This window comes from Scyliorhinus torazame, chromosome 17 (assembly GCF_047496885.1).
Source record: "Scyliorhinus torazame isolate Kashiwa2021f chromosome 17, sScyTor2.1, whole genome shotgun sequence".
Classification (NCBI taxonomy): Eukaryota; Metazoa; Chordata; class Chondrichthyes; order Carcharhiniformes; family Scyliorhinidae; genus Scyliorhinus; species Scyliorhinus torazame.
In genome coordinates this window covers 156,241,174-156,269,038 of record NC_092723.1, presented here as the reverse complement: position 1 = coordinate 156,269,038, position 27,865 = coordinate 156,241,174, and the positions used below count along the sequence as shown (strand labels likewise).

The 27,865-nt window shown below is 47.4% G+C and overlaps 1 protein-coding gene across 1 annotated transcript in view; it reads left to right on the top strand.

Annotated features, from left to right (window-relative positions):
- Nucleotides 1–27,865, top strand: part of LOC140393479 (uncharacterized) — a 74,801-nt gene that overhangs the window by 37,664 nt on the left and 9,272 nt on the right. Inside the window, exons 4-5 of the mRNA XM_072479804.1 lie at nt 6,088–6,141; nt 25,638–25,701. Of these exons, the coding sequence (XP_072335905.1) occupies nt 6,088–6,141; nt 25,638–25,701 (118 nt within the window). The remainder of the gene's footprint in view (nt 1–6,087; nt 6,142–25,637; nt 25,702–27,865) is intronic.

The window sequence follows — 27,865 nt, the reverse complement described above, 5'->3', positions numbered from 1 at the left end:
ATCCCCACCACGCCTTCGATTATGACGCTCTTTCTCACTATCCTCATCACTATCATCAAACTGTACGTTTCCCTTTACGTCTGCCAATTTTAACTGACTCATATTTCATGGCCATTTTCTGAAGTTCAAACTCTCTCTGTATCTTTTTCCCTGATCTGTATCTCCCTTTCTTTTTCTTCTGCTAGGGCTATTCTTTCTTTCCTCCTTTCTTCTCTCCTTTTCTTTGTCCTCTCTATCTTTCTCTCTTTCTTTTTCCTCTCTTTTGTATTTAAGCTGCTTTAATTCTTTCTCGTTCCATTTGTTTAATCTGTCACTGAATTTTTTGCCATTTCTATTGAGTCAAACTGTATCTCAGGCAACTTTAAATGCTTAACCACCGCCATAATTTCCTCATCTTTTCGCATTTTGTCAGGTAATGTTAACTGCAATGTTTTTGCCAAATCTAACAGTCTGGCTTTAGTCTCTGTCCGTAAGGTACTGCATGTGACCGTCTCCACCCCCAAAAACGTCTGAGCCTCTGAAAGAGCCATTGTCCACAACACACTCCCCACTTAAACTAAAATACCACACCTGAAAAGCAACCACAATATGCTCACCCCTCACTGTCTTTAAGTTCACTAAGCCAATCCAATAGATCAACTTTTATCCCGGACGAGCCCCCAATTGTTATGGGCCAGGGTTTAGAGAACCCCAAAGTGTATCATGGAGTTCACCTGACCCACAACTTTTAATAGATTGTAGTATGGGGAGCACACGGCCCACTCTACAGGTGTGGTACAGCAGAAATGAAAAGTATTTTTAAAAAACAAAACTATGTTTATTCTATGAACTCACGTTAACCTTTTTAAAACAAACATTGAATATCTTAGCAACTATTAATTCAAAGATAACCCCCAAAGAATACAACACTAAGTAATCCTTTAAGCTGTCCTTTTAACATCCAAAACCTTTAAACAGAAGCACATCAGGGTTTACATTCAATACTGAAAACATTTAAATTTCTGAATTCACCAAATGATCAAGAGATAGTCCTTCATGGCAGTGAGCTTAACAATACAGCTGCTGTGGCTGACTTCAGCTGCAACACACTGAAAAATGAAACCAAAAAGACAGATACCCCCAAGCTTTTCTCAAAGTGAAACTAAAAAGCAGAACCAGAGCTCAGCTCCACCCACACTCTGACATCACGGCAGTAACATGAGCAGCCAAACATTTCTTAAAGCGACATTCTCATGACAATACGCTTTAATACCTCCAGCACCACCTCCTATGTAATATGACTCGAAACATTAGCTCTTTTTTCTCCTTACTAATGCTGCCAGACCTGCTGAGATTTTCCAGCATTTACTCTTTTGGTTTCAGATTCCAGCATCTGCAGTAATTTGCTTTTATTTCAGCTTAAGCTTTTTGTTTGGTTTGGGGTTGTGTCAGGAAGGGGGCTTTTGTTTCTCTGCTGATTGTTTGTTTGGTTTTCTGGGTGGGTGGAGGTGGGATGGGGAAGGAGAGGTGGACTGCTGATGGTAACAGTTCCTTTGGTTTTTGGATTGGCTTAATGGGGATGCGATGGTCATTTTGGGTGGGCCTGGAGGTGGTGCAGGTTGGGGCACTGCTGGATTGCCTCACAGGGTGGATATGGCTGATCCTGGCTCGGGGGAAGGCTCCCAGTCTGGTTGATAACATAGAGCGTGAGGGAGTGGGTTAAATGGCCCAATAAAAAGGTCCAGAGTGTTTGTGCACCTGAGAAGTTTGAATGCTGATGTGGTTTTCCAGCAGGAGACCCAATTGAAAATCGGGTTGCAAAAGGGTCGGGTGGGGCAGGTATATCACTCGGATTTTGATTGTAAGATGCGGGGGGGCCGCTGTGTTGATTAATAAGAGGGTGGCTTTTTCTGCAATAATATGTTAGCAGATCCAGGTGGGAGGTAGGTAATCATCATTGGGTTGCTGGTGGGTGATAGCATTGGTCAATATGTATGCACTGAACTGGGATGACACTGCATTCATTAATAAGGTGCTGGCTTCTATTCCAAACCTTGATTCACATTGGTTCATTATGGGGGTGGACATCATGGTTGGGGGGGGGGTAGACCTCTGGAGATTGAAGTTTCCGAAGGACAAAGAGATTTATTTTTTTTTACCCCCATTTCCATCGGTTTACACCCGGATCGATTTCTTCATGGTAGAAAGGTCTCTTCTCCCTGTGTGAAGGGGGCGGAGTATCGGCGATCGTGCTCTGTATTTTGGGGACTTGATGTTGAAGCCGGGCCGCTCTCATCAGCTCCCGCGGAGATTGGACACTGTTGCTCGCAGATAAGGGATTTTGTGAGCGGATGTCCTATGCATTGGGGAGTATGTTGAGTTAGGAGGTCTCCCCTTCTGCGGTCAGGGAAGCCCTGAAGATGGTTATTAGCGGGGAGATAATCTCTTCTAAGGTGCATAGGGATACATCTGAGAAGGTGGAGAGGCGGAGATTGGTGGACGCCATTCTTTTAAAAAATAAATTTAGAATATCCAGTTCTTTTTTTCCAATTAAGGGGCAATTTAGCGTGGCCAGTTCACCTACACTGCACATCTTTATGGGTTATAGGGGTGAGACCCACGCAGATACAGAAGGAATGTGGAAACTCCACGTGGACAGTGATCCGGGATCGAATCCGGGTCCTCACTGCCATGAGACAGCAGTGCTAACCACTGAGCCACCTTGCCGCCCTCTGGTGGATGGAATTCTTGAGATGGACCACCAGTACTCGATTGCCCCAACACCCAAGTTATTGGTGAATAGAAAAATGATGCAAACTGATCTTGACTTGTTGTCGACGGGTAAGGCGGTGGTCAGCTGCGATGCTCGAGGATTGGAAGAAGGCCAATCAATCGTTGGCCCACCAGTTGCGACGGCAAAATGCTTCACAGCAGGTAGTGTAGGTTAGGGATTCGGATGGCGGGTTAATTTCTGCCCCATCGAAGGTCAATCAGGCGTTTGAGGTCTTCTATCGTAGGTTGTATGAGTCAGAACCTCCACAGGAGGGTGTATGAGTCAAAACTTCCACAGGAGGGTGATTCGATGAAGCATTTTTTGGATGTGTCAACCTTCCCGGAGGTGGAGCAGGAGATAAGGCAGAAGTTGGAGATGCCGGTAGAGCTGGAGGAGATTATAAGCTGTATTCGGTCTATGCAGATGGGTGTAAAGCACCAGGTCCGGATGGATTTCCCACTGAATTTTACAAACAATTTTCTGTCAATTTGGTCCACTTCTGGATATGTTTAATGATTTCATATCCCAGAGAGTATTACAGGCACGATCCTGGATCTTGAAGAAGAACAAGGATCCCAGAGAATGTGGGTCATATTGGCCTATTGTGTTGTTAAATGCCAATACTAAATTGTTGGCTAAAGTATTGCAAATGCACTTAGAGCCCTGCCTATCTGCGGTGACCTCGGAGAAACAGACTGGATTTGTTAAGAGCGAGCAGTTGGCCAACATAAGGAGATTTTTAAATCTGGTTTTGTCGCCCTCCCTAGGGACCGAGCCAGAGGTGATTATTTTGATGGACGCAAGAAGGCGTTTGATAGGGTTGAGTGGGGGTACCTCTTTGAGATCCTTGGGAGTTTGGCTTTGGGCCAAAATTTATTTCATTGATTAGGCGTTTGTACAAGGCCACTACAGCGAGTGTATGTACTAACGCCCTGAGTTCGGGTTATTTTCAACTGCATGTCCATTGTCTCCACTATTGTTTGCCTTGGCAATTGAGCCGCTGGCCAATGCTCTGAGGTCGGCCGGATGGAGGGGGATAGAGCATGGGGGGAGGGAGCACAGGATGTCCTTGTACGATTTGTTACGATATGTCACGGACCCACTCTCCAATGTGGGGGAGATAATGGAGTTGCTCAGGAAATTTGGCTCCTTTTCAGGGAACAAGCTGAATCTGGGCAAGAGTGAATATTATCTGCTGAACCCCCCATGAAGGGGAGTTGATCTGGTGAGGTTGCTGTTTCGTCCAGCCAGAACTAGCTTTCCATATCTGGGAATCCGAGTGGCCCATGACTTTTCTAGTCTGGTAGAGGGGTGAAGACCGATTTTGAAAAGGCAGGATGGGTACAGACGGTGAAAATGAATATTTTCCCGAGGTTTTTGTTATTGTTCCAGTGTCTCCCAGTCTTTTACCCCAAGTCTTTTGTAGCGTTAATAAAGACTGGTAACACTCCTAAGCTTCGTAGGATGTTTTTGCAAAGGAATAGGCAGCCGGGAGTGGGGGGGAATATGTTGGCACTACCCAATCCGTTGTTCTACTACTGGGCTGTCAAATATCAATAAGGTGGGGTGTGGTTCATGCATCCGGACTGTCTGGGAGCAGATGAAGGAGGTGTGTGTCGGGTTGTGTCTGAGGGCTCTGGCTATTGAGCCACACCAGTTTTCCCCTGCTAAATTCTCTTTGAGCCCGGTGCTGACAGCCCCTTTGAGACTTTGAAATCAGTTTAGGCAGCATTTTAAACTGGGCTCCATGTCACTGTTGGCTCTTATTTGCAGGAACCATAGGTTTGTGTAGTCTGACTTTGATTCATCACTTAGGGCATGGGAGAGGGAGGGGTTGGAGAGGTATAGGGACATGTTTCTGAAAGGTAGGTTCGCCAGCCCTGGATAGGTTGTTAAAGAGGTTCCAGCTCCTGAGAGGGAATGTATTCAGGTACTTTCAGGTGCATGTTCTTTATACAGGGAACTTCCTTCATTTCCCTTAGTACCATCGTCTTTGCTTATGGATAGGGTACTGTCCTTGGCTGAGTTAGGGGAGGGTACGATTTTGGATGCCTATGGGCAGATGTTGGCGACGGAACAGGCATCGTTGAAAGAGGTAAAGAGGAAGTGTGAGGCTGAACTGGGCTTGGTCTTTGAGAGGAGAGTGTGGAGTGAGGTTCTTCACAGGTCAACTTCACATCCTTATGTGTGAGGTTAAGCCTGATCCAGTTCAAGGTGGTGCACAGGCCGCACCTGACCAGGGCGCCAATGAGTGGGTTCTTCGGGGGTGGAGGATAGGCGTGATAATAACCTTTATTAGTGTCACAAGCAGGCTTACATTAACACTGCAATGAAGCGAATGTGAAAATCCCTTAGACGCCACACTCCGGCGCCAGTTCGGGTACACCGAGGGAGAATTCAGAATGTCTAATTCACTGAACAAGCACGTCTTTCGGGACATAGACCATAAGACATAGGCGCAGAATTCAGGCACTGGGCCCATTGAGTCTGCTCCACCATTCAATCATGGCTGTTATTTTTCTCATCCCCATTCTCCTGCCTTCTCCCCATGACCCCTGATCCCCTTATTAATTAAGAACCGATCTATCTCTGTCTTAAAGACGCTCAGTGATTTGGCCTCCATAGTCTTTTGTGGGAGGAAACTAGAGCACTCGGAGGAAACCCACGCAGACACAGGGAGAATGTGCAGACAGTGACCCAAGCCAGGAATCGAACCAGGGTCCCTGGTGCTGTGAAGCAACAGTGCTAACCACTGCTACTGTGCCGCCCTAGAGCGGTGCTCTGGGGGGGGGGCCAGTGAATCACACACACATGATTTGGTCTTGCCCCAGGCTAATTAGTTTCTGGATCTTCTTCTTTGATACAATGTCAGGGATTTGTAGCGTTCAGCAGAAGCCATGCCTGGTGGTGGCCATTTCTGGAGTTTTGGACTCGCCAGTGCTGCAGACGGGGACGAGGGCAGATGTTCTAGCCTTCGCCTCGCTAATAGCCCGCAGGTGAGTTCTGCTTGGGTGGAGGTCCCTGGTGCCGCCTGAGGCCTCGGCATGGCTGGGGCAACCTGACAAAATTCTTGTACCATGAGGGCGTCGGTGAAAGGGTTGGCCTTTTTCAGGGAACTGGTTACTGTCTGCTGTGTGTGTGGGTGGGGGGGTTGTCTCTATATTTTGTCTAAGGTTTGGCTTTTTGTGGAGGGGAGAGGGGGAATCGGGTGGTTGTATTGTTTGTGTATACTGAAAGTTTTGCCGGAATAAAAATATATATTTTTAAAAGCTAATACGGTAAAATAGAATATTTTTCTGACAGTCATTGAAGCTCGATTTTTGTTTATTGGCCAGGTCAAGATCGAACCTTCAGAGCAGGTAGACCCTCGGAGACATGGTGGAGGAGAAGTAAGATATTTTCTTTTTATTTAATGACCCTACTAGATGTGCTGAGTAGTCCCACATCAGGTGGCTCTCCTCCTATAAACCCCAAAATAGGGCTCTTTTGCCCAAAGTAGCCCACTAAAACAGTGAAAAAATATCCCCGCACCCTAGCTAACAATAATACAAGAGAGGATGCAGAACAACAGTAACATCAGATGCCATCAGGAGACAAGAAATGGAAGAAACAAGCAGCGGGATGGCAAACGCACAAAGTGCCGGCCACACCAGAGCGAGAAGGACAGGCAAACTGCACATGGGGTTCCCTCCCCCTCACCAGAGGGCGGATGGTAGATGGTCCTTTCCAGTGAACGAAGAGAACTTAGGGAAGAGAGACAGACCGATATCAAGGTGGCAGTCACGGAGGCTCTGGCTACCATGCAGGTGGCCCTGGACAAGGCGAAGAGGTGACTGGAGGCTCAAGGGAACACCATCAAAGAATTAGAAAAAGCCTCAACAGACTAGAGCGATCGGATTGCCGTCCTGGAGACGGAAATAGTGAGGTTGGTAACGCCACAGGGAATTCTGAAGGGGAAAATAGAGGATCAGGAGAACCGGTCATAGCACCAAAACTTAAGAATATTGGGCCTGCAGGAAGGGATCGAAGGCAGAGACGCCACGGACTATGTGGCCCAGATGCTGGGAAACCTTGTGGGATGGGAAATCTTCCCCAACCTGCCAGAAATAGACAGAGCCCACCGGTTGCTCCAGCCAAAACCCAAAGCTGAAGAGCAGCCGAGGGCGATAATCAGCATCATACACCACGGTACCAGGATTGGCAAAGAATCTGGCTAAACTCTGGATTACATTCAAGGGGGCAGGGAGCTTTTCTTCACGACCCCTGGAGGCGCAGACAAATGTTTCCTGGAAAATGGGCTGGGGAAACAACAACAGAGACAAAAGTGAGACGATCACCCAAAGGGACATTAATCAATCCGGGAGACACTTTTCGCGGGACTGCACTGCCTCACTTTGAAGACAGGAACTAAAGCTTAGGAATGAAGGGGCGAAAACAGCAGCGCATAGGGGAGGGTGAGCAGGATGGCAGGAGGGAAATCCATATAGCATGCGAAGGGTAGACAAGTAGCCGACCCCAGGAGGGGGACCACACCACTAACAGGAATGCTAGCACCAGGAGGTACAAGCGAAGGGGGGCCGCGGTGCATCTCCCGCAGAAGAGTGAGCACTCGGCAACGGGGGGGGGGGAACGGACACAACACCAAGGGGGGACAATCAGAGGAGTAAACGGGTAGGGAACAGTAACAGGATGAGGGGAAAGGACAAGGGGGGGAAAGAATCATAGAGGAAGCATAGGGTCAAGGATAGTAACGACATTAAGCTGGCTACAACAGGCTACATGTGGCGACTTGGAACACAAAGGTACCGTAAGCAGCCATTTTGGAGGGTCTCCAAACAAAAGGAAACCCCAGAGTGCAGGGTCTCACCCACATGGCGCACACGTAGTTGGCGACCATGTTATGTGGCCCTTGGACAAAGGGAAGCCCCGGAGTGCGATGGCCCGGCCTCGTGGTTAGAACAGTGCCCACGGCCATTTTGGATGGCCCCCTTATGGGGGTAAAGAATGGTTGATCCCACAGGAAGGAGGGGACAAAATCTCCATCAGGATAGATCATAGGATTTACAGTGCAGAAGGAGGCCATTCGGCCCATCGAATCTGCACCGGCCCTTGGAAAGAGCACTCTATTTAAGCCCACACCTCCACCCTGTCCCCATAATCCAGTAACCCCACCTAACCTTTTTGGACACCTTAAGGGCCTTTTAGCATGGCCAATCCACCTAACCTGCACATCTTTGGACTGTGGGAGGAAACCGGAGCACCCGGAGGAAACCCACGCAGACACTGGGAGAACGTGCAGACTCCGCACAGACAGTGACACAAGCCAGGAATCGAACCTGGGACCCTGGAACTATGAAGCAACAGTGCTAACCACTGTGCTGCCATGCCGCCCACCTGTCGCCTGGATCGTCACTTAACGGCCCAGTGAAAAGATCCAGAGCCTTTGCCCACCTTAAAGTATGAAAGTTGACAAAGCCTTCCTCCAAGAGACATACCTGAGGGAGAAGGACCGACTGCAAGTAAGGAAGGACTGGGTGGGACAGACCTATTATTCCTGCTACGGGTCAAGAGCCGGGGGATAGCCAAACTGTTAAATAAGAGGACGATGTTTACTGCGACGAGGGCAATTACGAACTCGGGGGACAGTATGTCATGGTCAGCAGTGTCCTGGACGGGCCACCACTGGTCCTGGTGAACGTTGTCGTGCCTAACTGAGACAACACTCTGTTTCTAAAGAAGATCATGGCAGAAATTCCCGACGTCGACACACACCAACGTATCATGGCAGGAGGACTTTAACTGTGTAGAGGACCCATGGACAGTCAGGTCGAACCCCAAAACAGGGAGGACCTCTAACATGGCGAAAGACCTCGGCATATTCATGTCGCAGATGGAGGCAGTGGACCCATGGCAGTTCACCCACCCAGTGGAGAAGGAGTTCTTCTTCTCCAAGATACATGATGTATTCACCCAGATTGACTTCTTTGTAGTGGGAAATCGGTACTTCCAGGGATAGTAAGAGTGGAATACATCGTGATCGTTATCTCTGACCACTCTCCACATTACTTGGATGTAAGTTGGAGACGGGCTGTGCCCAACGCCCCCCCATGGAGGTTGGACACGGCCCTCTTGGCTGACAAGGCTAGCTGCGAGAAAATATCATAGGCCATAGACGAGTATGTTACAAATAACCAGAATGGGGCTGTCTCGCCCTCCAAGCTGTTGGGGGCACTGGAGGCTGTGACCAGGGGTGAAATTATTTTATAACGCACGGAGAGATAGGGCAGAGAGGACGGCAACGCAACAGCTAGTCGACTTCATACTTGAGGTAGACCAGCGATACTCCGAGGCCCCAACGTAGAGCTCCTGGAGGAGAGGAAGAAGCTACAAATGGACTTTGACCTGCCCTCCATGATATGCCAACAATAAACACACGACGAATGATGAACGTAACTGAGGCTTTAATACACTAAACAGCAAGCCTCCTGGCCTCTGGTCCCAAACTGGGTCGGAGGCGGAGACTAGCCACCTTTATACACGAGCCCGAGGGGAGGAGCCACAGGCATGTACAATGCAACACAGTGGTTTACCACATTCAACCCCTGTTAGAGAAAGAGTCCGGCGGGGTTGAAGTGGTCTTAAAGGTCAAGTCTGTCGGGGGCCTTGACCTTCCTCCGTGATCGCCTCAGTCCCGGCTGTGATGTGGGCACCGGTGTTGAGACCTGCGTGTCCGGGAGCGTGTTGTCCTCTTCTTCACCCAGTTGTTGAGTCGGTGAAGGGTGGGGGTGGGGGGCGGCTTATGGGCGGAGGTGGTGGTGATGGTCGCCGGTGGGCCTGCGGGTGCTAGTTCGTGAGGTAGGTGGGCAGGGGCGGGGGAAGACGGTGTAGGGTCGGGGATGGTGGTGGTAGTGGTGATGGTCGCTTGGGGAACCTGCAGGTGCCAAATCCCGAAGGGAGACGGTGTCCTGTCGCCCATCCTGATGTGCCACGTAGGCATGTTGTGGATTTTCATGGAGGAGCAGGACCTTCTCGACGAGGGGGTCGGATTTATGGCTCCTCGCATGCTTCCGGAGGAGGACGGGCCCTGGGACTGCCAGCCAGGACGGGAGTGAGACCCCGGAGGTGGATTTCCTGGGGAAAGCACACATACGCTCGTGAGGAGTCTCGTTGGTGGCTGTACACAGGAGCAACCGGATGGAGTGGAGCGCATCGGAGAGGACCTCCTGCCAGCGGGAGACTGGGAGACCTCTAGGTCGTAGGGCCAGGAGGACGGCCTTCCAGACCATCGCGTTCTCCCTCCCCACCTGTCCGTTTCCCCGGGGGTTGTAGCTGGTCGTCCTGCTGGAGGTGATGCTCTTGCTGAGCAGATACTGACGCAACTCGTCGCTCATGAAGGAGGAACCCTGATCGCTATGAATGTAGGCGGGGAACCCGAACAGGGTGAAAAGACTGTGCAGGGCCTTGATGACGGTGGCAGAGGTCATGTCAGGGCACGGGATGGCGAAGGGGAATCTTGAGTACTCGTCACAATGTTGAGGAAGTACACGTTACGGTCAGTGAAGAGGAGGGGCCCTTTGAAATCGATGCCGAGGCACTCAAAGCGGTGAGAGGCCTTTACCAGGTGTGCTCTGTCTGGCTGATAGAAGTGCGGCTTGCACTTCGCGCAGACCTGGCAGTCCCTGGTCACGGACCTGACCTCCATGATGGAGTAAGGCAGGTTGCGAGCCTTGTTGAAGTGAAAAAAACGGGTGACCCCTGGGTGACAGAGGTCATTGTGGAGGGCCCGGAGTCGATCTACTTGTGCGCTGGCACATGTACCGTGGGATAGGGCACCTGGGGCCTCATTGAGCTTCCCAGGTCGATACAAGATATCATAGTTGTAGGTGGAGAGCTCGATCCTCCACCTCAGAATCTTGTCATTCTTGATCTTGCCCCGCTGTGTGTTATTGAACATGAAGACAATCGCCCGTTGGTCAGTGAGGAGAGTGACTCTCCTGCCGGCCAGGTAATGCCTCCAATGTTGCACAGCTTCTACGATGGCTTGGGCTTCCTTTTTGACGGAGGAGTGTCGAATTTCGGAGGCATGGAGGGTGCGGGAGAAGAAAGCCACGGGCCTGCCCGCCTGGTTGAGGGTAGCGGCCAGAACAAAGTCTGACGCATCGCTCTCCACATGGAATGGGATGGACTCGTCCACAGCGTGCATCGTGGCTTCGGCAATATCTGCCTTGATGCAATTGAAGGCCAGTCGGGCCTCAGTCGTCAGGGGAAAAATGGTGGATTTGATAAGTGGACGTCAAGGTAATTATGTCCTGCATAATTGGGGACCCACTGGGCATAGTACAAGAAGAACCCAAGGCATCTCTTCAGGGCCTTGGGGCAGTCGGGGAGGGGGAGTTCCAGGAGGGGGCGCATGCGGTCGGGGTCGGACCCAAGGACTCTGTGTTCCACGACATAGCTGAGGATGGCTAGGCGGGTTGTGAGGAAAACGCATTTTTCTTTGTTATAGGTAAGGTTCAGGAGTTTTAGCGGTATGGAGGAAGTGCAGGAAGTTTTCGTCATGGTCCTGCTGATCATGGCTGCATATGATGACATTGTCTAAGTACGGGAATGTGGCCCGCAGACCGTACTGGTCAACCATTCGGTCCATTTCTCTTTGGAAGACCGAGACCCCATTGGTGACGCCGAAGGGGACCCTGAGGAAGTGGTAGAGGCAGCCATCTGCCTCGAAGGGCGGATAGGGAGCTGGTGGTACGCTGACTTCAAGTCAACTGTGGAGAAGACTCGATACTGCGCAATCTGGTTGACCATGTCAGAAATGCGGGGGAGGGGGTACGCATCGAGCTGCGCGTACTGGTTGATGGTCTGACTGTAATCGATGACCATCCGGTGTTTCTCCCCAGTCTTGACGACCACCACTTGGGCTCTCCAGGGGCTGGTACTAGCCTCAATGATACCCTCTCGCAGGAGTTGCTGGACCTCCGTCCTGATAAAGGCCCTGTCCTGGGCACTCTATCGTCTGCTCCTAGTAGCGACGGGCTTACAGTCCGGGGTGGGATTTGCGAAGAGCGAGGGTGGGGCGGCCTTGAGAGTCGCGAGGCTACAAACGGTGAGGGGGGGGGCAGGGCTCCACCGAACTTTAAATGGGGGGAGTTGGGAGCAGGAGGCCTAGCACTTGCTGTGAAACATAAATTGTAACTGATGTATTTAGTGAATGGTAACCGATGTATATAGTTTCAGTCTATGTTCACGTTCATCTTTGCTTTGTATTTAAAAAATCCCTAATAAAAACATTTTTTTAAAAAAAGACCCCACTAGATCTTTCAACCCTTTTATGTCCTTTTTGCAACTCCTATCTCGGGGTTATGAGAAATTACTAGCATAGATCGTCAGTAGAATTCTTCACCATGATGTATGGGATGAATGGAAATGCTGTAACCAACAAGGCTTAGTTATGCAACACATCTTCCCCTCACCCCACCCTGTTAGCATTCTGCAGCGATTGCTCCCTCCGTGACACCCAGGTCCACTCCTCTATCATGTCCAACTCCCCATCCCCTTCACATGGCACATTCTGCACCATCACAGAAGGTGCAACACCTGCCCCTTTACCTCCTCACCACTCATGGCCCCACATACTCCTTTCAGGTTAAGCAGCATTTCACTTGCACTTCTTTCAATTTGGATTATTGTATTCCCTACTTCCAATATGGCTCACTTCTGCAGAGGGGAGACTAAACACAGACTAGGTAAGCGGCTCAGTCCACAAGTATGATCCCAACACTCCTGTTGCTTGCCATTTTAACTCAGCATCTTGCTCTCATTCTCACATGTATGTTATTGGCCTGCTGTAATGCTCCAGTGACGCCTGGCGCATGCCAGAGGAGCAACATCTCATCTTCTGGTTGGGCATGTTGCAGCCCTTGGGACTCTACGTTGGGAGTTCGGCAGCTTTAGGTTTTGGCCTTTCTCCTCATCTTAAAACATGCCCTTTTAAAAAATGTTCCATACATGCAGATGATACAAAGTTGGGAGGGAGAGTGAGCTGTGAGAAGGATACAGCGATGCTTGAGCGGGATTTGGACAGACTGAGTGAATGGGCATATGCATGGCAGATGCAGTAAAATGTGGATAATTGTGAGGTTATCCACTTCAGTAGCAAAAATAGGAAGGTGGATTATTATTTGAGTGGGTGTAAATTGAGAGAGTTGGATACTCAACGAGACAGTAGCATAGTGGTTAGCACAACTGCTTCACAGCTCCAGGTCCCAGGTTCGATTCCCGGCTTGAGTCAATGTCTGTGCGGAGTCTGCACGCTCTCCCCGTGACTGGGTGGGTTTCCTCCGGGTGCTCCGGTTTTCTCCCACAGTCCAAAGATGTGGAGGTTAGGTGGATTGGGCATGCTAAATTGCCCAGAGTCCAAAATTGCCCTTCGTGTTGGATGGGGTTACTGGGTTATGGGGATAGGGTGGAGGTGTTGACCTTGGGTAGGGTGCTCTTTCCAAGAGCCGGTGTAGACTCGATGGGCTGACTGGCCTCCTGCACTGTAAATTACCTTGACGTCCTCCTGCATCAGTCGCTGAAGGTAAGCGCACAGGTACAATAGGCAGTAAAGAAGGCAAATGGTATGTTGGTCTTTATTGCAAGAGGATTTGAGTATAAGAATAGGAAGCAGCTGGAGCAGGAAGGTTTTCGTGGTAAGCCACAGGTGAAGATGGCAGAGGGCAAGGGGGCAGTGCTGCCTGCCCACTGATTGATGGAGCAGTTGGTGGAGTTTTGAATGCAAAATTCTAGCAGCAGAGGAAAGAGGCTTTGGAAGACCTGGCTAAGAAGGTGGAGCTGCTCAGAGCTGCAATTGAGAGTGGAACAGAGACTGGAGGCTCAGGGCCTGGCAATTCAGAAAGTGGAGGAGGCAGTGGAACATGAGAAGCGGCTGGTCCCATTGGAGATGGAGATGGGGATTGTTTTGTTCAGCCAAAAGAGGCTGAGAGAGAAATTAGAGGACCTGGAGAACCGCTCCTGGATGCAGAACCAAAAGATCATCGGGATGTCTGAAGGCATCGAGGGAGTAGAAGCTGCCAAGTATATGGCGAGAATGCTGGAGAAGTTGATGGGGAAGGGGGCCTTTGAGTGGCCCTTTGAGGTGGATTGGGCGCCCAGAGTGCTGAGGAGGATGCCACATGTTGGGGCGCCGCAGAGGGTAATGCTGGTGTGGCTGTATAGATTCTTGGACAAAGAAAAGATCTTGAAATGGGTGAGGCAAACCAGGAAACGTACCTGGGAAGGAAGTGAGGTGCAGGTCTATCAGGACTTGATGTGGAGTCGGCAAAGAGGACGGCCGGGTTCAACCGGATAAAGGTTGCCCTCTTTAAGCCGGGGTGAAGTCGAGTCCTAAGTCGTCCAGGGTGTCGACAATGGCTAGGGAGCTGAGGGGGTTCATGGAGGCGTGGGGGGTGCGGACCCGTGGAGGATTGGGAGGCGGAGGGCGAAGGAGTATTCATACTTTTCCTATGAACTGGGTGTATTCCTGGATTGATTTTTTCGTAATGGACAAGGTGCTGCTGGTGGCGATGGCCGACTCGGCGTAGTCGTTTCTGACCACGCACCGCATTGGGTGTATTTGCAGGTGATTCAGAGAGAGGCCCAATGGCCACAGTGGAGCTTAGATGTGGGACTGTTGGTGGATGAGGGGGTGTGCGAGCGGGTGTGGGCTGCCATTCGGGTCTATGTGGAGTTAAACGACATGGAGGAGCTCACAGCCGCCACGCTGTGGGAGGCACTCGAGGCTGTAGTTAGAGGGGAGTTTATTCTGATTCAGGCGCACAGGGAGAAGGTGGAGCAGGAGGAGAGGGTAAGGCTGGTAGATGAGATTTCGGTGGCACCAGAGGCGGGGTTGCTGAAGGAGAGGCAGAGACTCCAGATGGAGTTTGGCTTCGTGTCTACGGGGAAGGCGGTGGGCAGTTGGGGAGTGACAAGAGGCAGTGTATGGGTACAGGGAGAGGGCAAGTAGGATGCTGGCCCATAAGTTGAGGAAGCAAGCAGCAGCGAAGGAGATTGGTAGAATGAGGAACGAGAGGTGGTGATGTATCTGGAGGGGATGAATGGCACATGAAATGAAAATCGCTTATTGTCACAAGTCGGCTTCAGTGAAGTTACTATGAAAAGCCCCTAGTCGCCACATTCCGGCGCCTGTTCGGGGAGGCTGGTACGGGAATTGAACCGTGCTGCTGGCCTGCCTTGGTCTGCTTTAAAAGCCAGTGATTTAGCCCAGTGTGCTAAACCAGCCCCTGAGGCCTTTTATAGGAGGCTGTATGAGTCAGAACCTCCGATGGGGAAAGACGGGATGCAACGGTTCCTCGATGGGTTGGAGTTTCCCAAGCTAAAGAAGGGACAGGTTCAGGGCCTGGGTGCCCCGATTGGGTTGAGAGGGGTGATGGATGGCATGGGTGCGATGCAGGCAGGGAAGGACCCGGGATGGATGGGTTCCCAGTAGAGTTTGTAAAAGGTTTGTGGTGGAGCTGGGGCCATTGCTGGTGAAGACTTATAATGAGGCGAGGGAGAGGGGGGGACTCCCCCCTACATAGTCGCAGGCTTCCATCTCCCTGATTTTAAAGAAGGATAAAGACTCGGAGCAGTGTGGGTCGTACCACCGAATATCATAATTGAATGTCGATGCCAAACTATTGCCGAAAGTGCTTGCATTGCGGATGGAGGACTGTGTGCCGGAGTGATGGGGGAGGATCAGACAGGTTTTGTGAAGGGGAGGCAGTTGTTGGCAAATGTGTGGAGATTACGTAACTATTGCGATACCTTCGAAGGGGCAGGAGGTGCTCGGCCCAAGACCGCAAGAAACCCAGAGAGTCGTGAACTCAGCCCAGTCCATCACACAAACCGCCTCCCATCCATTGACTCTATCTACACCTCCCACTGCCTTGGGAAAGCAGGCAGCATAATCCAAAGACTCCTCCCACCCAGTTTACTCACTCTTCCAACCTCTTCCATCGAGCAGGAGATACAAAAATCCGAGAACACGTGCGAACAGATTCAAAAACTGCTTCCCTGCTGTTACCAGACTCCGAAACGACTCTTATGGGCTGACCTGGTTAATACTACACTCCTGTATGCTTTACTTGATGCTGGTGTCAATGTATTCACATTGTGTACCTTGTGTTGCCCTTTTATGTACTTTCTTTTCATGTACTAAATGATCTGTTTGAGCTGCTCGCAGAAAAATACTTTTCACTGTACCTCTATACACGTGACAATAAACCAATCCAATCCCAGAGGTAGTGGTGGTGATGGACATGGTGAAGGCATTTGATCGGATGGAGTGGATGTATTTAATAATAATCTTTATTGTCACAAGTAGGCTTACATTAATACTGCAATGAAGTTACTGTGAAAATCCACTAGTTCCCACACTCCGGCACATGTTCGGGTACAATGAGGGAGAATTCAGAATGTCCAATTCACCTCACAAGCACATCTTTTGGGAGGAAACCGGAGTATCCGGAGGAAACCCACACACACATGGGGAGAATGTGCAAACTCCGCACAGCCAGTGACCCAAGCCAGGAATTGAACCCGCGTCCCTGCCGCTGCAAAGCAGCAGTGCTAACTACTGTGCTACCCTAAGGTGCTGGGGCGATTTGGGTTCAGATTTGCGGACAAGGTGTCGGTGGCGAGTTTACACACTAATCGTGTGAGTTTGGAGTACTTTGGGTTACATCGTGGGATGGGGCAGATGTGTCTGCTCTCCCCGACGCTTTTCGCCTTGACGATCGAGCCGTTGGCAATGGCGCATATGATGAAATTGAGTTCTTTCTGTCCAATATACAATTATAATAACAAGTATTATCAATCCATGCATCAGGTAAAACACCATGACCGAGCTATGAGAGCTGACTCTGAGCTGAATCCTACTAGTTGTACTGACTAGCAGCTATCCCCGATCCTTGTCATGTGTGTGTACATGTCATGATTTGTAAACTGTGTATGGAAATCAACTGTAAATTCATCCATCCCGCAGACCATTGTCGATAGACTCTTTGTATTGTTCTTGCCTCAAGTCCAATCACCGTGAACCATAGCTGTCGCTACTCAGGAAGGCAACACAATAGCAATACCCGTGTGTTCCACTACCTCCAAGGCATCTGATTACCATGGGGTAGCAGCACCGTAAAAGCTTCCTCATGTCCCTTAGAAACAGCACACAACTCAGTCCATCAGCGACCAAAAAGGTTTTTATCCCTCACTGGTTTTTTTTTAGGAAGTGCTTTCCGTTTCGTATTGGAATGATAAATTATGATATCATGTACTATCCACTGATTATCTTGCTTTATGAATTGCAGAAGCTTCAATCAATCCTGTTTTTATTCCGGACTTCCTCACACTAACGTCTAACATTATACTGAACCATGTAGCCTGCCAGCCCTGGCTTACATGAGACAATAACTCAGTTTTCTTCAAATCCCTTTTGTCCGTTATCATTTCCCTTACAGCTTGGAGTGTATACTTGACATTATTTGTTTGTTTCTTTTTCTACTTTGCAATAACACCACTTGTACATTTAATACAGTCAACTTTCGGGGTTACAACCCAATTGAATCCATACATAACAGTCCCTAACAACTTACAGGACATTTTGTCCGTAATAACTATTACACTCTCCAATGCCATATTGTTTGCTGCATTGGTTACAAACTTCCCGTCGTGGCATCAAGCTGTCAAAATTCCTAAACTATTGTCATTTAAAATGCGGGGATTCCTTGTCAGTCACTGCCATCTGCCAAGAACCTGAATAACTCCACCGCGTAGTACATACCCAGTAGAGACCACAGATCATCCATCAGCTAGCGTGCAGTTCGAGATGTCTGACCGGAGGTTTCACTATTGAGGAATAATTTGATATTTTGATTTGTTTCTAACCCGTAAGGTTTTCCTTCTGGGCTCTTGTCATTTAATTCCCTCAAATATGTAGCCAATTGTATCATTAGTTTCCCCCCCCATACTGTCTAAAAACATTCTTCTCTGGAGTGTAGTTCTCGTTCTTCGTCTGTTATTTTTACTTCATCTGAAAACCAAATGAACAGGTCAAAGGCGGAAAGGGCCCTATTTCTTAATTTGTATCTTTCTATTGTTTGGATGTTCCAGAAGTGCCCTCTCCAGGACTTCCGGATTTCCGTTTAATTCCCTTTTTTTTTCTCAACCTTGACGTGCATCATACGATTAAGGCCTGTTAAGCCTCCTTCGCCTATTGTTGCACCCCTGAGTGAGACTCGAAGAATCTTAAACTCCTCTTTTACTAACTCAATGATCCAAGCGGGTCGAAACTTCCCTGATACATGTCGGATAGTAGTACTGCATGTACTTTAATTCCTTTAATTTTGATTATGACCGGATTTTTATGAAAGTAATTTCCAATCATGACATTTTCACTTTATCATCTGTCCTATCGATGCTGCTAACAGGTTTCAATTCCCTGGCATCCTGCTCCACTGATTACATTATACTAGTAAGTGCAGTTATCCCCTGCCACTCACAACCAAACATTCCTTTTCCCTTGTCGGAGTGGTTTGGGGATATGATCTATCCTGTGGCACGGCATCATTGCAGTGATACAGTCTCTAAACACTGTTAGGCTAATTTTACGTCCCCGGGTCATCCCAACACCTCTTAAACTACGTACTCCCTCACTAATTGGTACCACAAGTTTGTCACTTCTTCACAATCCTGCACATCCTTTCCCAATCACTCCGTCGTCAGCTTGGTTTTCTCTGCAGTAATTACAATTTATCATTATCACACCATCCCATGGTCAAAAGCTATCATGTGATCACAAACTTCGATCATCAGTGTTGCCTGATGTTTCACAAAACAATCATGACAACTGAATTCCCCAAATTTCCCTGGGAGACGAAGCATTTCCCCATTTCTGTCATTCTAAATGCAATATCAACTCACCTGAATGCTATATCTGTCATTCTCCTAGGTTTCATATGATTACTCCGTCCAAACTACTGGGCTACAGAACGTGCCACATCCTTGACACGATGTTTCATTATGTTCACAATGAATCATTTTAACTGGGGTCCATTAATAACAGCCCTTGATCTATCATCCCATATTCGCAATTCCTTACTAATTATGTTTCTTTGTTTGCTGCCGATAGGTTGCCTATGGATTATAATAATCCCGCTGTTATTATTTAATTGGGTCGGGTGTTTTAGTTCTGATACAATTCCTTTGCTCCAGATGCCACTGATTCTCTAATTCAGCGTCCCCCGTGCTGCTATCAGCTTTGCTTAAAAAGTACAAATTACTTTTGCTGCTCCTAGGAAAAAGAGGGCCTGCATACTCGAGTGACCATTCTTCCATCGGTGTCTCAGTTTTTTTCTATGCTACTCCCACCTGGCTTGTCCCTCGTCCTCCTTAACTTTACTACCATCCGTATATACCACCCAAGCATTTACCAACTCTGTTCTGCTAACTGATTATCAAGTTTCTGTCCCTTTTTAATGTTATGAATAAACATTAAGGCAGGGTTTAAAAGAATAGTTTCCCATCGAGCTGTATTTGCGCCTTAATGGCAACCCTGTCTCTTGGTTAACTCTGTCAACTCTAAAAATTCAGTTGTGACATAAATTTCTTTCCCAGCTGATAAATTTTCAATCTCTGCTATCCTTTTTGTTATGGCTGCCAGACATTTTGCAATGTCCAAAAACCTTTGTTCAGCCCTTGACCAATTTCCTGTCCATGTTTGATAGGTGTCTGAGTACTATGATTAACGAGCACCATACCATATCCATTTGCGTACAGATCAAATTTAATGCTCAAATCGTCCTCTTCATGTCTCTCCTCTAATGGCCCGGATGTTGCTACAGCTGTTTTTAACTAGTCCAACCTCCTCTTCGGCAGGAACTAGGGAATGTGGATTGGGAGCAGCTGTTTAAGGGTAAATCCACATTTGAAATGTGGGAGTCTTAAGGAAAGGTTGATTAGAGTGCAGGACAGACATGTCCCTGAGAAAATCAGGGATAGAAATGACAAGATTAGGGAACCATGGATGACGGGTGGAATTGTGAGACTAGCTAAGATGAAAAAGGAAGCATACATAAGATCTAGGCGACTTAAAACTGATGAAGCTTTGGAGCAATATCCGGAAAATAGGACAAATCTCAAGAGATAGGGACAGGGTGGATAGCAACAAACTTTTTCCAAGAGTGGGGGTGTCAATTACAAGGGGTCACAATTTCAAGGTGAGAGGGGGAAAGTTTAAGGGATATGTGCGTGGAAAGTTTTTACGCAGAGGGTGGTGGGTGCCTGGAACGCTTTGCCAGCGGAGGTGGTAGAGGCGGGCACGATAGCATCATTTAAGATGTATCTAGACAGGTATATGAACAACGGGAAGTAGATCCTTGGAAAATAGGTGACGGGTTTAGATAAAGGATCTGGATCGGTGCAGGCTGGAAGGGCCGAAGGGCCTGTTCCTGTGCTGAAATTTTCTTTGTTCTTCACTGGTCCACCTAAAATCCCCTTTTAAAGTTTCATAAATGGGTCTAGCATAAAGACTAAAGTCTTCCACTACTGGTCTCAAATACCCCAAAATTCCCATGATTTGCTTACCCCCGTTTCGTGAAACGGGCGCTGCGAATTCTAGCAGCTTTCTCTCTCATCCCAACACTGGCTTCCCCACCTGCCCTTGACACTGACTACCCTAGATAGTCGACTTCGCTCCTGCCAATCTGGCATTTCTTTAACCCTATCTTAAATCCTGCTTCATTAAGTGTTTTAATAATTTTGGTCTTTCTTTCAACATGTGTCCCCCTGATCATCATCTCCAATTAACACATCATCAATATATACTAAAGCCAAATCATCTTTAATCAACTCCCTTACTATTGCCTGAAAGTGGTCTGGGAAATTAACATATCCTTGTGGCAATTTACAGTATACGTAATGTTTAGTGCCAAAGGTAAATGCTGTCTTTTCCCTGCTGTCTGGGTCTAATGGAACACTCCCGAATCCGTTGGCTAAATCTATACTAGTTAAATAAGTTTTGCCTGCCACCTTCTCCAATGTAGTTTGTGGATTTATTAAATACCGTTTATCCTTCTCTTTTTCCTTTTTGTGACCTTATTTAATGCTTTGTAATTCATTACCATTCTAAATGTACCAGCAGGCTTGCTAACTACCTGAAGTGGGCTATTCATCGATGCATATATGGCTTCTTGAATGATTCCGTGCTGTTCTAACTCTTTGATCATTATCTCCAGCTCGCATTTGGCACCTTGGGTCAAGAGATATTGCTTTTACGGCCTGCATTGGTCTCCCTGGATTGTGTGCTGATTAACCCTGTGTCATTCTTTCTATTGCTAGGTTTGCTTTCCTTTTTTCCTTTAAGTTATCAATTGGTTTTAATATCTTAATTTTTATTTCTGCATCTATTTGTATTAATCTTTCCCTGCCATCAGATTCTCATTTCCTGATACTGCAAGTAATACACCTAATCTAAGCTCCGGTCCCATATCTTTATTCCCTAAAGCTCCGCCTGTAATGTAGTTAACATTATAAACTTCATTTCTTCTGCTAGTGACTTTCTTGCAACTCAGCGGGCACTAGGACCCAGTGGAGCTGTGCCATATCACTTCCACCGACTACCTCCTAATACTGGTCTCATTGGTCCCCGTGTTTCGAGTCCCTTACTGCCATGCCCCTCTTACAGTTTGGGGTTTGGGCATCTCTAAAATGGCCTTCTTCCTTTCTACTGGGATCTTCCTTTCCCCCTGTGTAATCTTATGCCGAGTTCAACTAATCATTTACAAATCCCAATTTATACATTTTTTTGATTTTGCTTTTTGTTTACCTCCTGAGAATTGGGTTCTAAATAACTTCCACAATGTTAATCATTATTACTGATTTTCTAAAGAACTTTCAAATACTTACCCCGTTTTAAATCTCACTTTTAACTGCCCCTGTATACCTCCTAATTGATGTGCAACTTCGTTTTGCAAAACACAGCATTTTAAAACTTGGTGTACTAGAGGAAGTTCACAACTTCTTATTAAACACACACACTCATTCATCCACCGAGATCTCCACTCAACCAAAAAGAATTCAAATCATTATACTTTCATTCATTTCAACCAACTAGACAATAAGTTTTAATTTGCCAAGAAAACACAATCCTGAAATTCCCTAATCATTTCCAAGTCTTTGGTTTCCCCCTAGTGGCCATTCATCTCCCAACTTTTTCACTCATAAGACATATCTCCCCCGAACAAAATCCAACTTTAGTCAATTCTAATTGTATGGCATTGAATTGTCTCCAGAACATTCCCTCAGTGGTCTTAACTGAATTGTCTGTGATATTCCCTCAACCCATTAAAGAACTTAACCGAATAAAAGTGTAATTCAATACAACCAATTATAATTTTCAACATGCAAACTGAATTACGAGGCACATTCCCTCAGGCTCTAGCTTAATTGTCCCCTCGTATTCCCTCAGTTTAATAGCCCTCAATCGTACCTATATCGATTGAAATTAGTTTTCTAATCCGCCAGACTGACCTTTGATTTCGTCGAGATGACCTTACCTGACCATGTGCGAGTGATTAAACGTCATCAGACTACGAAAAAGAGGAAAACCGACATGGTCATTTTCCAGCTACTCATGTCGTGGGCCCATTTCCTCTCTCTCCGTCAGTTTAATTCTAATTTCGCAGATGACTGGCGGTCGCATGTAGAAATCCCACCGCTGCCACCAAATGATGAAAGCGAGTACTTTCTGTCCAGTCTGGTCTCAATTAAAAGCTGAGTTTGGATTTAGAAATTCCTTTAATTTATTTCAAATAGCTTGCAAACTTACACTCACTCTGATGAAGGCAGGAGACCCATGTCTCTTGAAAGTTCCAGACATGTGTGTTTATTCACATTCATGCAGTTTCAAGTTCCACATACATGAATACAAGATTCCGATAGGCCCTTTCCTTGACCTGGTCATATAATCTAACTGCCACTGATTCTGATAGGCTTATTACACATTCCTTCCTCTGGGCCTCTGCCTCCCAGCATCCTTTGTAGCATCCTTTGTGCAAAGAGCCAGTCCTGATAGCCACCTCTCCCCATGCTTTGCCCATCTCTCTGATCATTCCTTGTAACCCGAATTAATGTCCATAATGCACTATTCTAACTGGTCATCCCAGTCTAATGCTCTTTTCTTTAGTTCAATTCCTCACATAGAGTGTAGAGGAATTGACTGGGAGGGGTGCCAAGCACAAGGTTTTGCTGTATGCGGATGACTCGTTATTAGATATTTTTTTAAAATAAATTTAGAGTACCCAATTTTATTTTTCCAATTAAGGGGCAATTTAGCGTGGCCAATCCACCTACCCTGCACACCTTTGAGTTGTGATGGTGAAACCCACACCGCTACAGGGAGATGTGCAAACTCCACACAGACAGTGACCCGGGGTCGGGATAGAACCCGAGTCCTCAGCGCAGCAATTATTATGTATTTCTGAGCTGACGGGCAGCATTGGTGTGGCCAATCCATCTAACCAGCACATCTTTGGGTTGTGGGGGTGAAACCCACGCAGACACAGGGAGAATGTGCAAATTCACACGGACCGTGACCCAGGGCTGGGGTCCTCAGCGCTGTAGTCCCAGTGCTAACCACTGCGCCACGTGCTGCCCCCTAGTTTTCAAAGATAACAACCCGCTCTGAAATCAAATGGCTGGTGCCAGTCAACTAATCTTCTGTGTAATACTTCTCGCAATCCCATAGATGATTGTCACGAGTGTTTGAAAACTCCACTCTCAAAAAGTCACACTTTAAAATCTTATTTCAAACAATACGTGCATCAGATGTTTTCATTAAGTATACAACTCCAGGTATTCCAACTGTCCTTTCAAACAAATCTTCCACTCCACTGTTTTGATGAGGAATCCTGATCCAGATCTTCCACCTCTCCTTTCAAGCTTCCTTTGTCTTAAATGCTTTTACACATGGAGCGGCATTCTCTGTCCCGCCAGCCCTGTTTTCTGGCAAAGCATGCCCCCGCCGGCAGCGGGATCCTCCATTCTGGCAGCCAGCCAATAGGGTTTCCCATTGTAGCCATACCACGCCGTCGGGAAACCCGTGGGCATGGGTCTGCTGCCAGCGAAGCATAGGATCCCGCCAACAGAGAATCCCACAGATAAACTCTTGAGATCCAGCCACCAATTTTCACAATTATTTCAAATAATTTTTCTCAAACTGGTAAAATCTCACAAATCTTAGAACACCCTTCTTACACTTCATGAGCCAACTTTTCAGCTTTATCAGTGCTTTACTGAACAGTACCCTGCTCTTCTTCACGTTTCATCTTTTCCTTTACTTCAGACTCCTTGGAAACCTCTCTTTGTTTCTCTAGATTCGTTAACTATCTGTCCTTAAAGTTCCCAACACTGGTCCCTCCCGATCTTTCTCCTTAAGGCCTTCTTCCAGAGGATGGAGGCACTGATTTCGGAGTTTATATGAGCGGGGAAGGTGCCAGGGGTGAAGAGGGCTCTGTTGCAGTCAGAAACGGAGGTTGGTGCTCCCGAGCCACCTACAGGGGACCAGTCTGAGGGCCATGGTGACGGCCCCGTTGCCGTTAGCTCAGGGAAAGTATACTGGGAGCCCAGTGGTGCAATTGACGATCAGGGTATGAAACCAGTTGAGGAGGCATTTTAAGTTGGAAAGAATGTCGGTGCTAACGCCATTGTGTGGGAACCACAGATTCAAGCCGGTGAGGATCAGTGGGATGTATGGGAAGTGGAGGGAGACTGGACTGGAGCGGGTTAGGGACATGTTCTCGGAAGGGAAGTTCGTGGGATTGGGCGAGATGCGGGAGATATTCTAGCTGCCGAGGGCCAGTGAGTTCAGGTATATGCAGATGTGGGACTTTGCGTGAAAGGAGAAAGGGGGGGGGGGGCATTCCCCAAGCCACCAGAGAACACACTGCTGGAGCAACTGCTGCTCCCTGATTTATGGGGAGGGCAGGATTGGAGATATATAAGGGTGGTTGGGGAAGTAGGGCAAGGCGCAGGTGGTGAAGGTCAAGAGTAAATGGACGGAGGAGCTGGGGAGGGAAATAGGTTGGGGGCTGTGGTATGAGGTGATGTGGCGGGTGAACCTAACCTGAGGATGAGCTTCATTCAGTTCAAGGTGATGCAACGGGTACACATAACTCTGGCAAGGATGAGTGGGTTCTTCCAAAGGGGTGGCTGACGGGTGCGAGAAATGTGGACATTTTTTTTAAAAGCAGATTGAAATGGTGAGCAATATGTAACAACAAAAAGGAGACAAATTCAAGTTTCAGGATGGCGCAAATAGAGGTTAGAAACAAATCAAAATCGAAGAAGAGGGTCCATGGGTCCTTTGGATATAATCACAATAAGAGATTTCAAGAAAATAAAAACACAAATCATTAAAAAAAAATACTTATGACAGATGGACAAGAAAATCAAAGATGGAGTTCAATGTCCATTATAGTGGCACATATTTGTTAAAAAGTAATAAATTATATTTTGAATGTGTGTCCAACTTTAGGGCAAAGGTATTTGCTCTGGATTGGGGTTGAGATTTTTGACAGGATCCATTTGAGAGTTGGTGATATTACTATCTGGATCAAAAAATCATTTTGTATGAAGGATTAAGTAGCTGATCATTGACTTGTACCAACTGTAAATGTATTTGTACATGATTATTCAATTAAACCTGGTCTGTGTGTTTTATTTCCCTTAGCCAAGTCATTGGGATGGGGAGAGTGCATGTTATGCTGCTTTGTGTGAAAGTAAAGAAGACGACTTATACAGAATATCAAATAGTAATCCTGCATTACAAACACTATCTTTGTTTTTGAAGGGGAAAGAAATCCAGGCGCATCCACCTGCAGCTACTGCGACGCAAAATATAATGGAACAGATTGGTGAGCTAGAGTAAATACACTACATTAGACCTTCCAATGCATTGTAATGTAGCTATAATGTTGAATTATTACAAGTATATGAAACTCTTAAGTGCAATAGCCAGGATTGCATGTTAGTCTTCCGGTTAGGAAGGGGTTTAATTTAAACAGCCCTGATGTCTCCTCCCACCACCTTTCCTTAAACAAAAAGGTGTTTTGATTTTGATTTCCCCCTTTCTGAGTGGTGGCTTACTTCCCAACCTCTCAGTTTTCGTGTGATCCAATTTCTATTAATAACCCCACAGCAAACTCATGATAGGCTTAGTTTATTTGACAACACTCAAAATGCGGGAGGAAGGTTGCCTCCTTTTTCACTTGCACAATAATAGTGGGGATAGAGAAAGAAAGATTAACAGGGCAGAGACTAAAGAGTAAAAATTAATTGTTTCTCAGGAGCCCAGAATCAAAGTCCAATGGTGTATTCTTTCACCGAGGTCGGCAGGCTGAACTGATGATGCTGGATAATTCACGTCTACACTAGAGGTGATTTCCACGATGATATAGGCACGTGGAGATGAATTGGTCTTGTAAGCGATGGTATACAAGTTCAGATGTTCCAGTAGAAACCATGTAGATGGGGCCAGACATTCAAACCTGGACAGAGCCCTTTTCTGTGCTGCTACTTGTTAGATGGAAATATGGCAGACTGATTTGCAGTACAGTCAGACAATGAGCCGGGCAATTCTGGCGATGCCATTCCCTTTGGCCAGAATGGTGTGAACTCACACGTGATTTGGTGCTTGCACCTCATAATTATGCACAAGCAATTATCTCTCCAAATCTCCTAGCGGGTCAGGAGCTGATATCCGGCCACTATCGACTTAGTGGGGTTTATCATAGATTATCATAGAATTTACAGTGCAGAAGGAGGCCATTCAGCCCATCGAGTCTGCACCGGCTCTTGGAAAGAGCACCCTACCCAAGGTCAACACCGCCACCCTATTCCCATCACCCAGTAACCCCACCCAACACTAAGGGCAATTTTGGACACTAAAGGCAATTTATCATGGCCAATCCACCTAACCCGCACATCTTTGGACTGTGGGAGGAAACTGGAGCACCCGGAGGAAACCCACGCACACACGGGGAGGATGTGCAGACTCCGCACAGACAGTGACCCAAGCCAGAATCGAACCTGGGACCCTGGAGCTGTGAAGCAATTGTGCTATCCACAAGGCTACCGTGCTGCTGGGTTGAAGGTCCGGGAACCATATGTAAACCCTAGTCCAGGAAGCACACCAGCCTCACCTTTCCATGCTACTTACAACCAGGGGCTACTGTAGAAGAATCAATCTAATCTGATCTTTTAGTTTCAAACTGGCTTATTATAAGAGACTTTCTCATAGCAACTAACCCACAAGACGCTCTCACACCAAAGTGTTCCAGCTGTTAATTGTTTAACCAGCAATTCACTTAACAAAGCAATTGTGATATACAGTGATTAATTGTACACTGACACTCCGACCTAGGAGGCTGTTGCTCAGGGGATTAGCGCAACTGGAAACCATGCCAGAAGCATCACACAGTGCAGGAAGCAGATGAATAATCTCATCTACTCCACCAGATAGGTTCTCTCTTAAGCTCCCTCCACTATCAAACTGTCAACATGGTATTATGTACTCAAATGGCAACTTTCTTCATGGATCTCACACGTCCACTAGCGCATTTCCTCGTGGACACTTTCAGATCACCACCATCCCATTTGTCAAGTTACTCTCACTATCCTCTGGTCCTTCTGGGGAGGGTGCACCACTTTGCAAACTGTGATCATGCAGGAAATCATCTCTGGTGTGTATTGTAGAGAGCCATCTGAGCAGTCCATTCATCTGAATCGCATCTTCAGAAGTCCTATGGTCTGCCGTATGAGGGTTAAGTGGGTAGCCCTTATCCCCCAGCAACGAGCCATGCAGACGTCCTGGATCCAGTTGTTGTGGTGGAGATTTCCACCCTACCCTAGAGCCCATAACCTACCCAAGCTCCACATGGACCTCTACCCATCCCATCTGGAGTCTACATGCATCCCCTTCCAGTAAGCGATGTACCCCTTTAACCCTCTTGTTTGTGAGCATTTCATGCAGCCTTACAGGGACCAACATTTCTTTGATGCTGCCAAATTAGCTCCTAA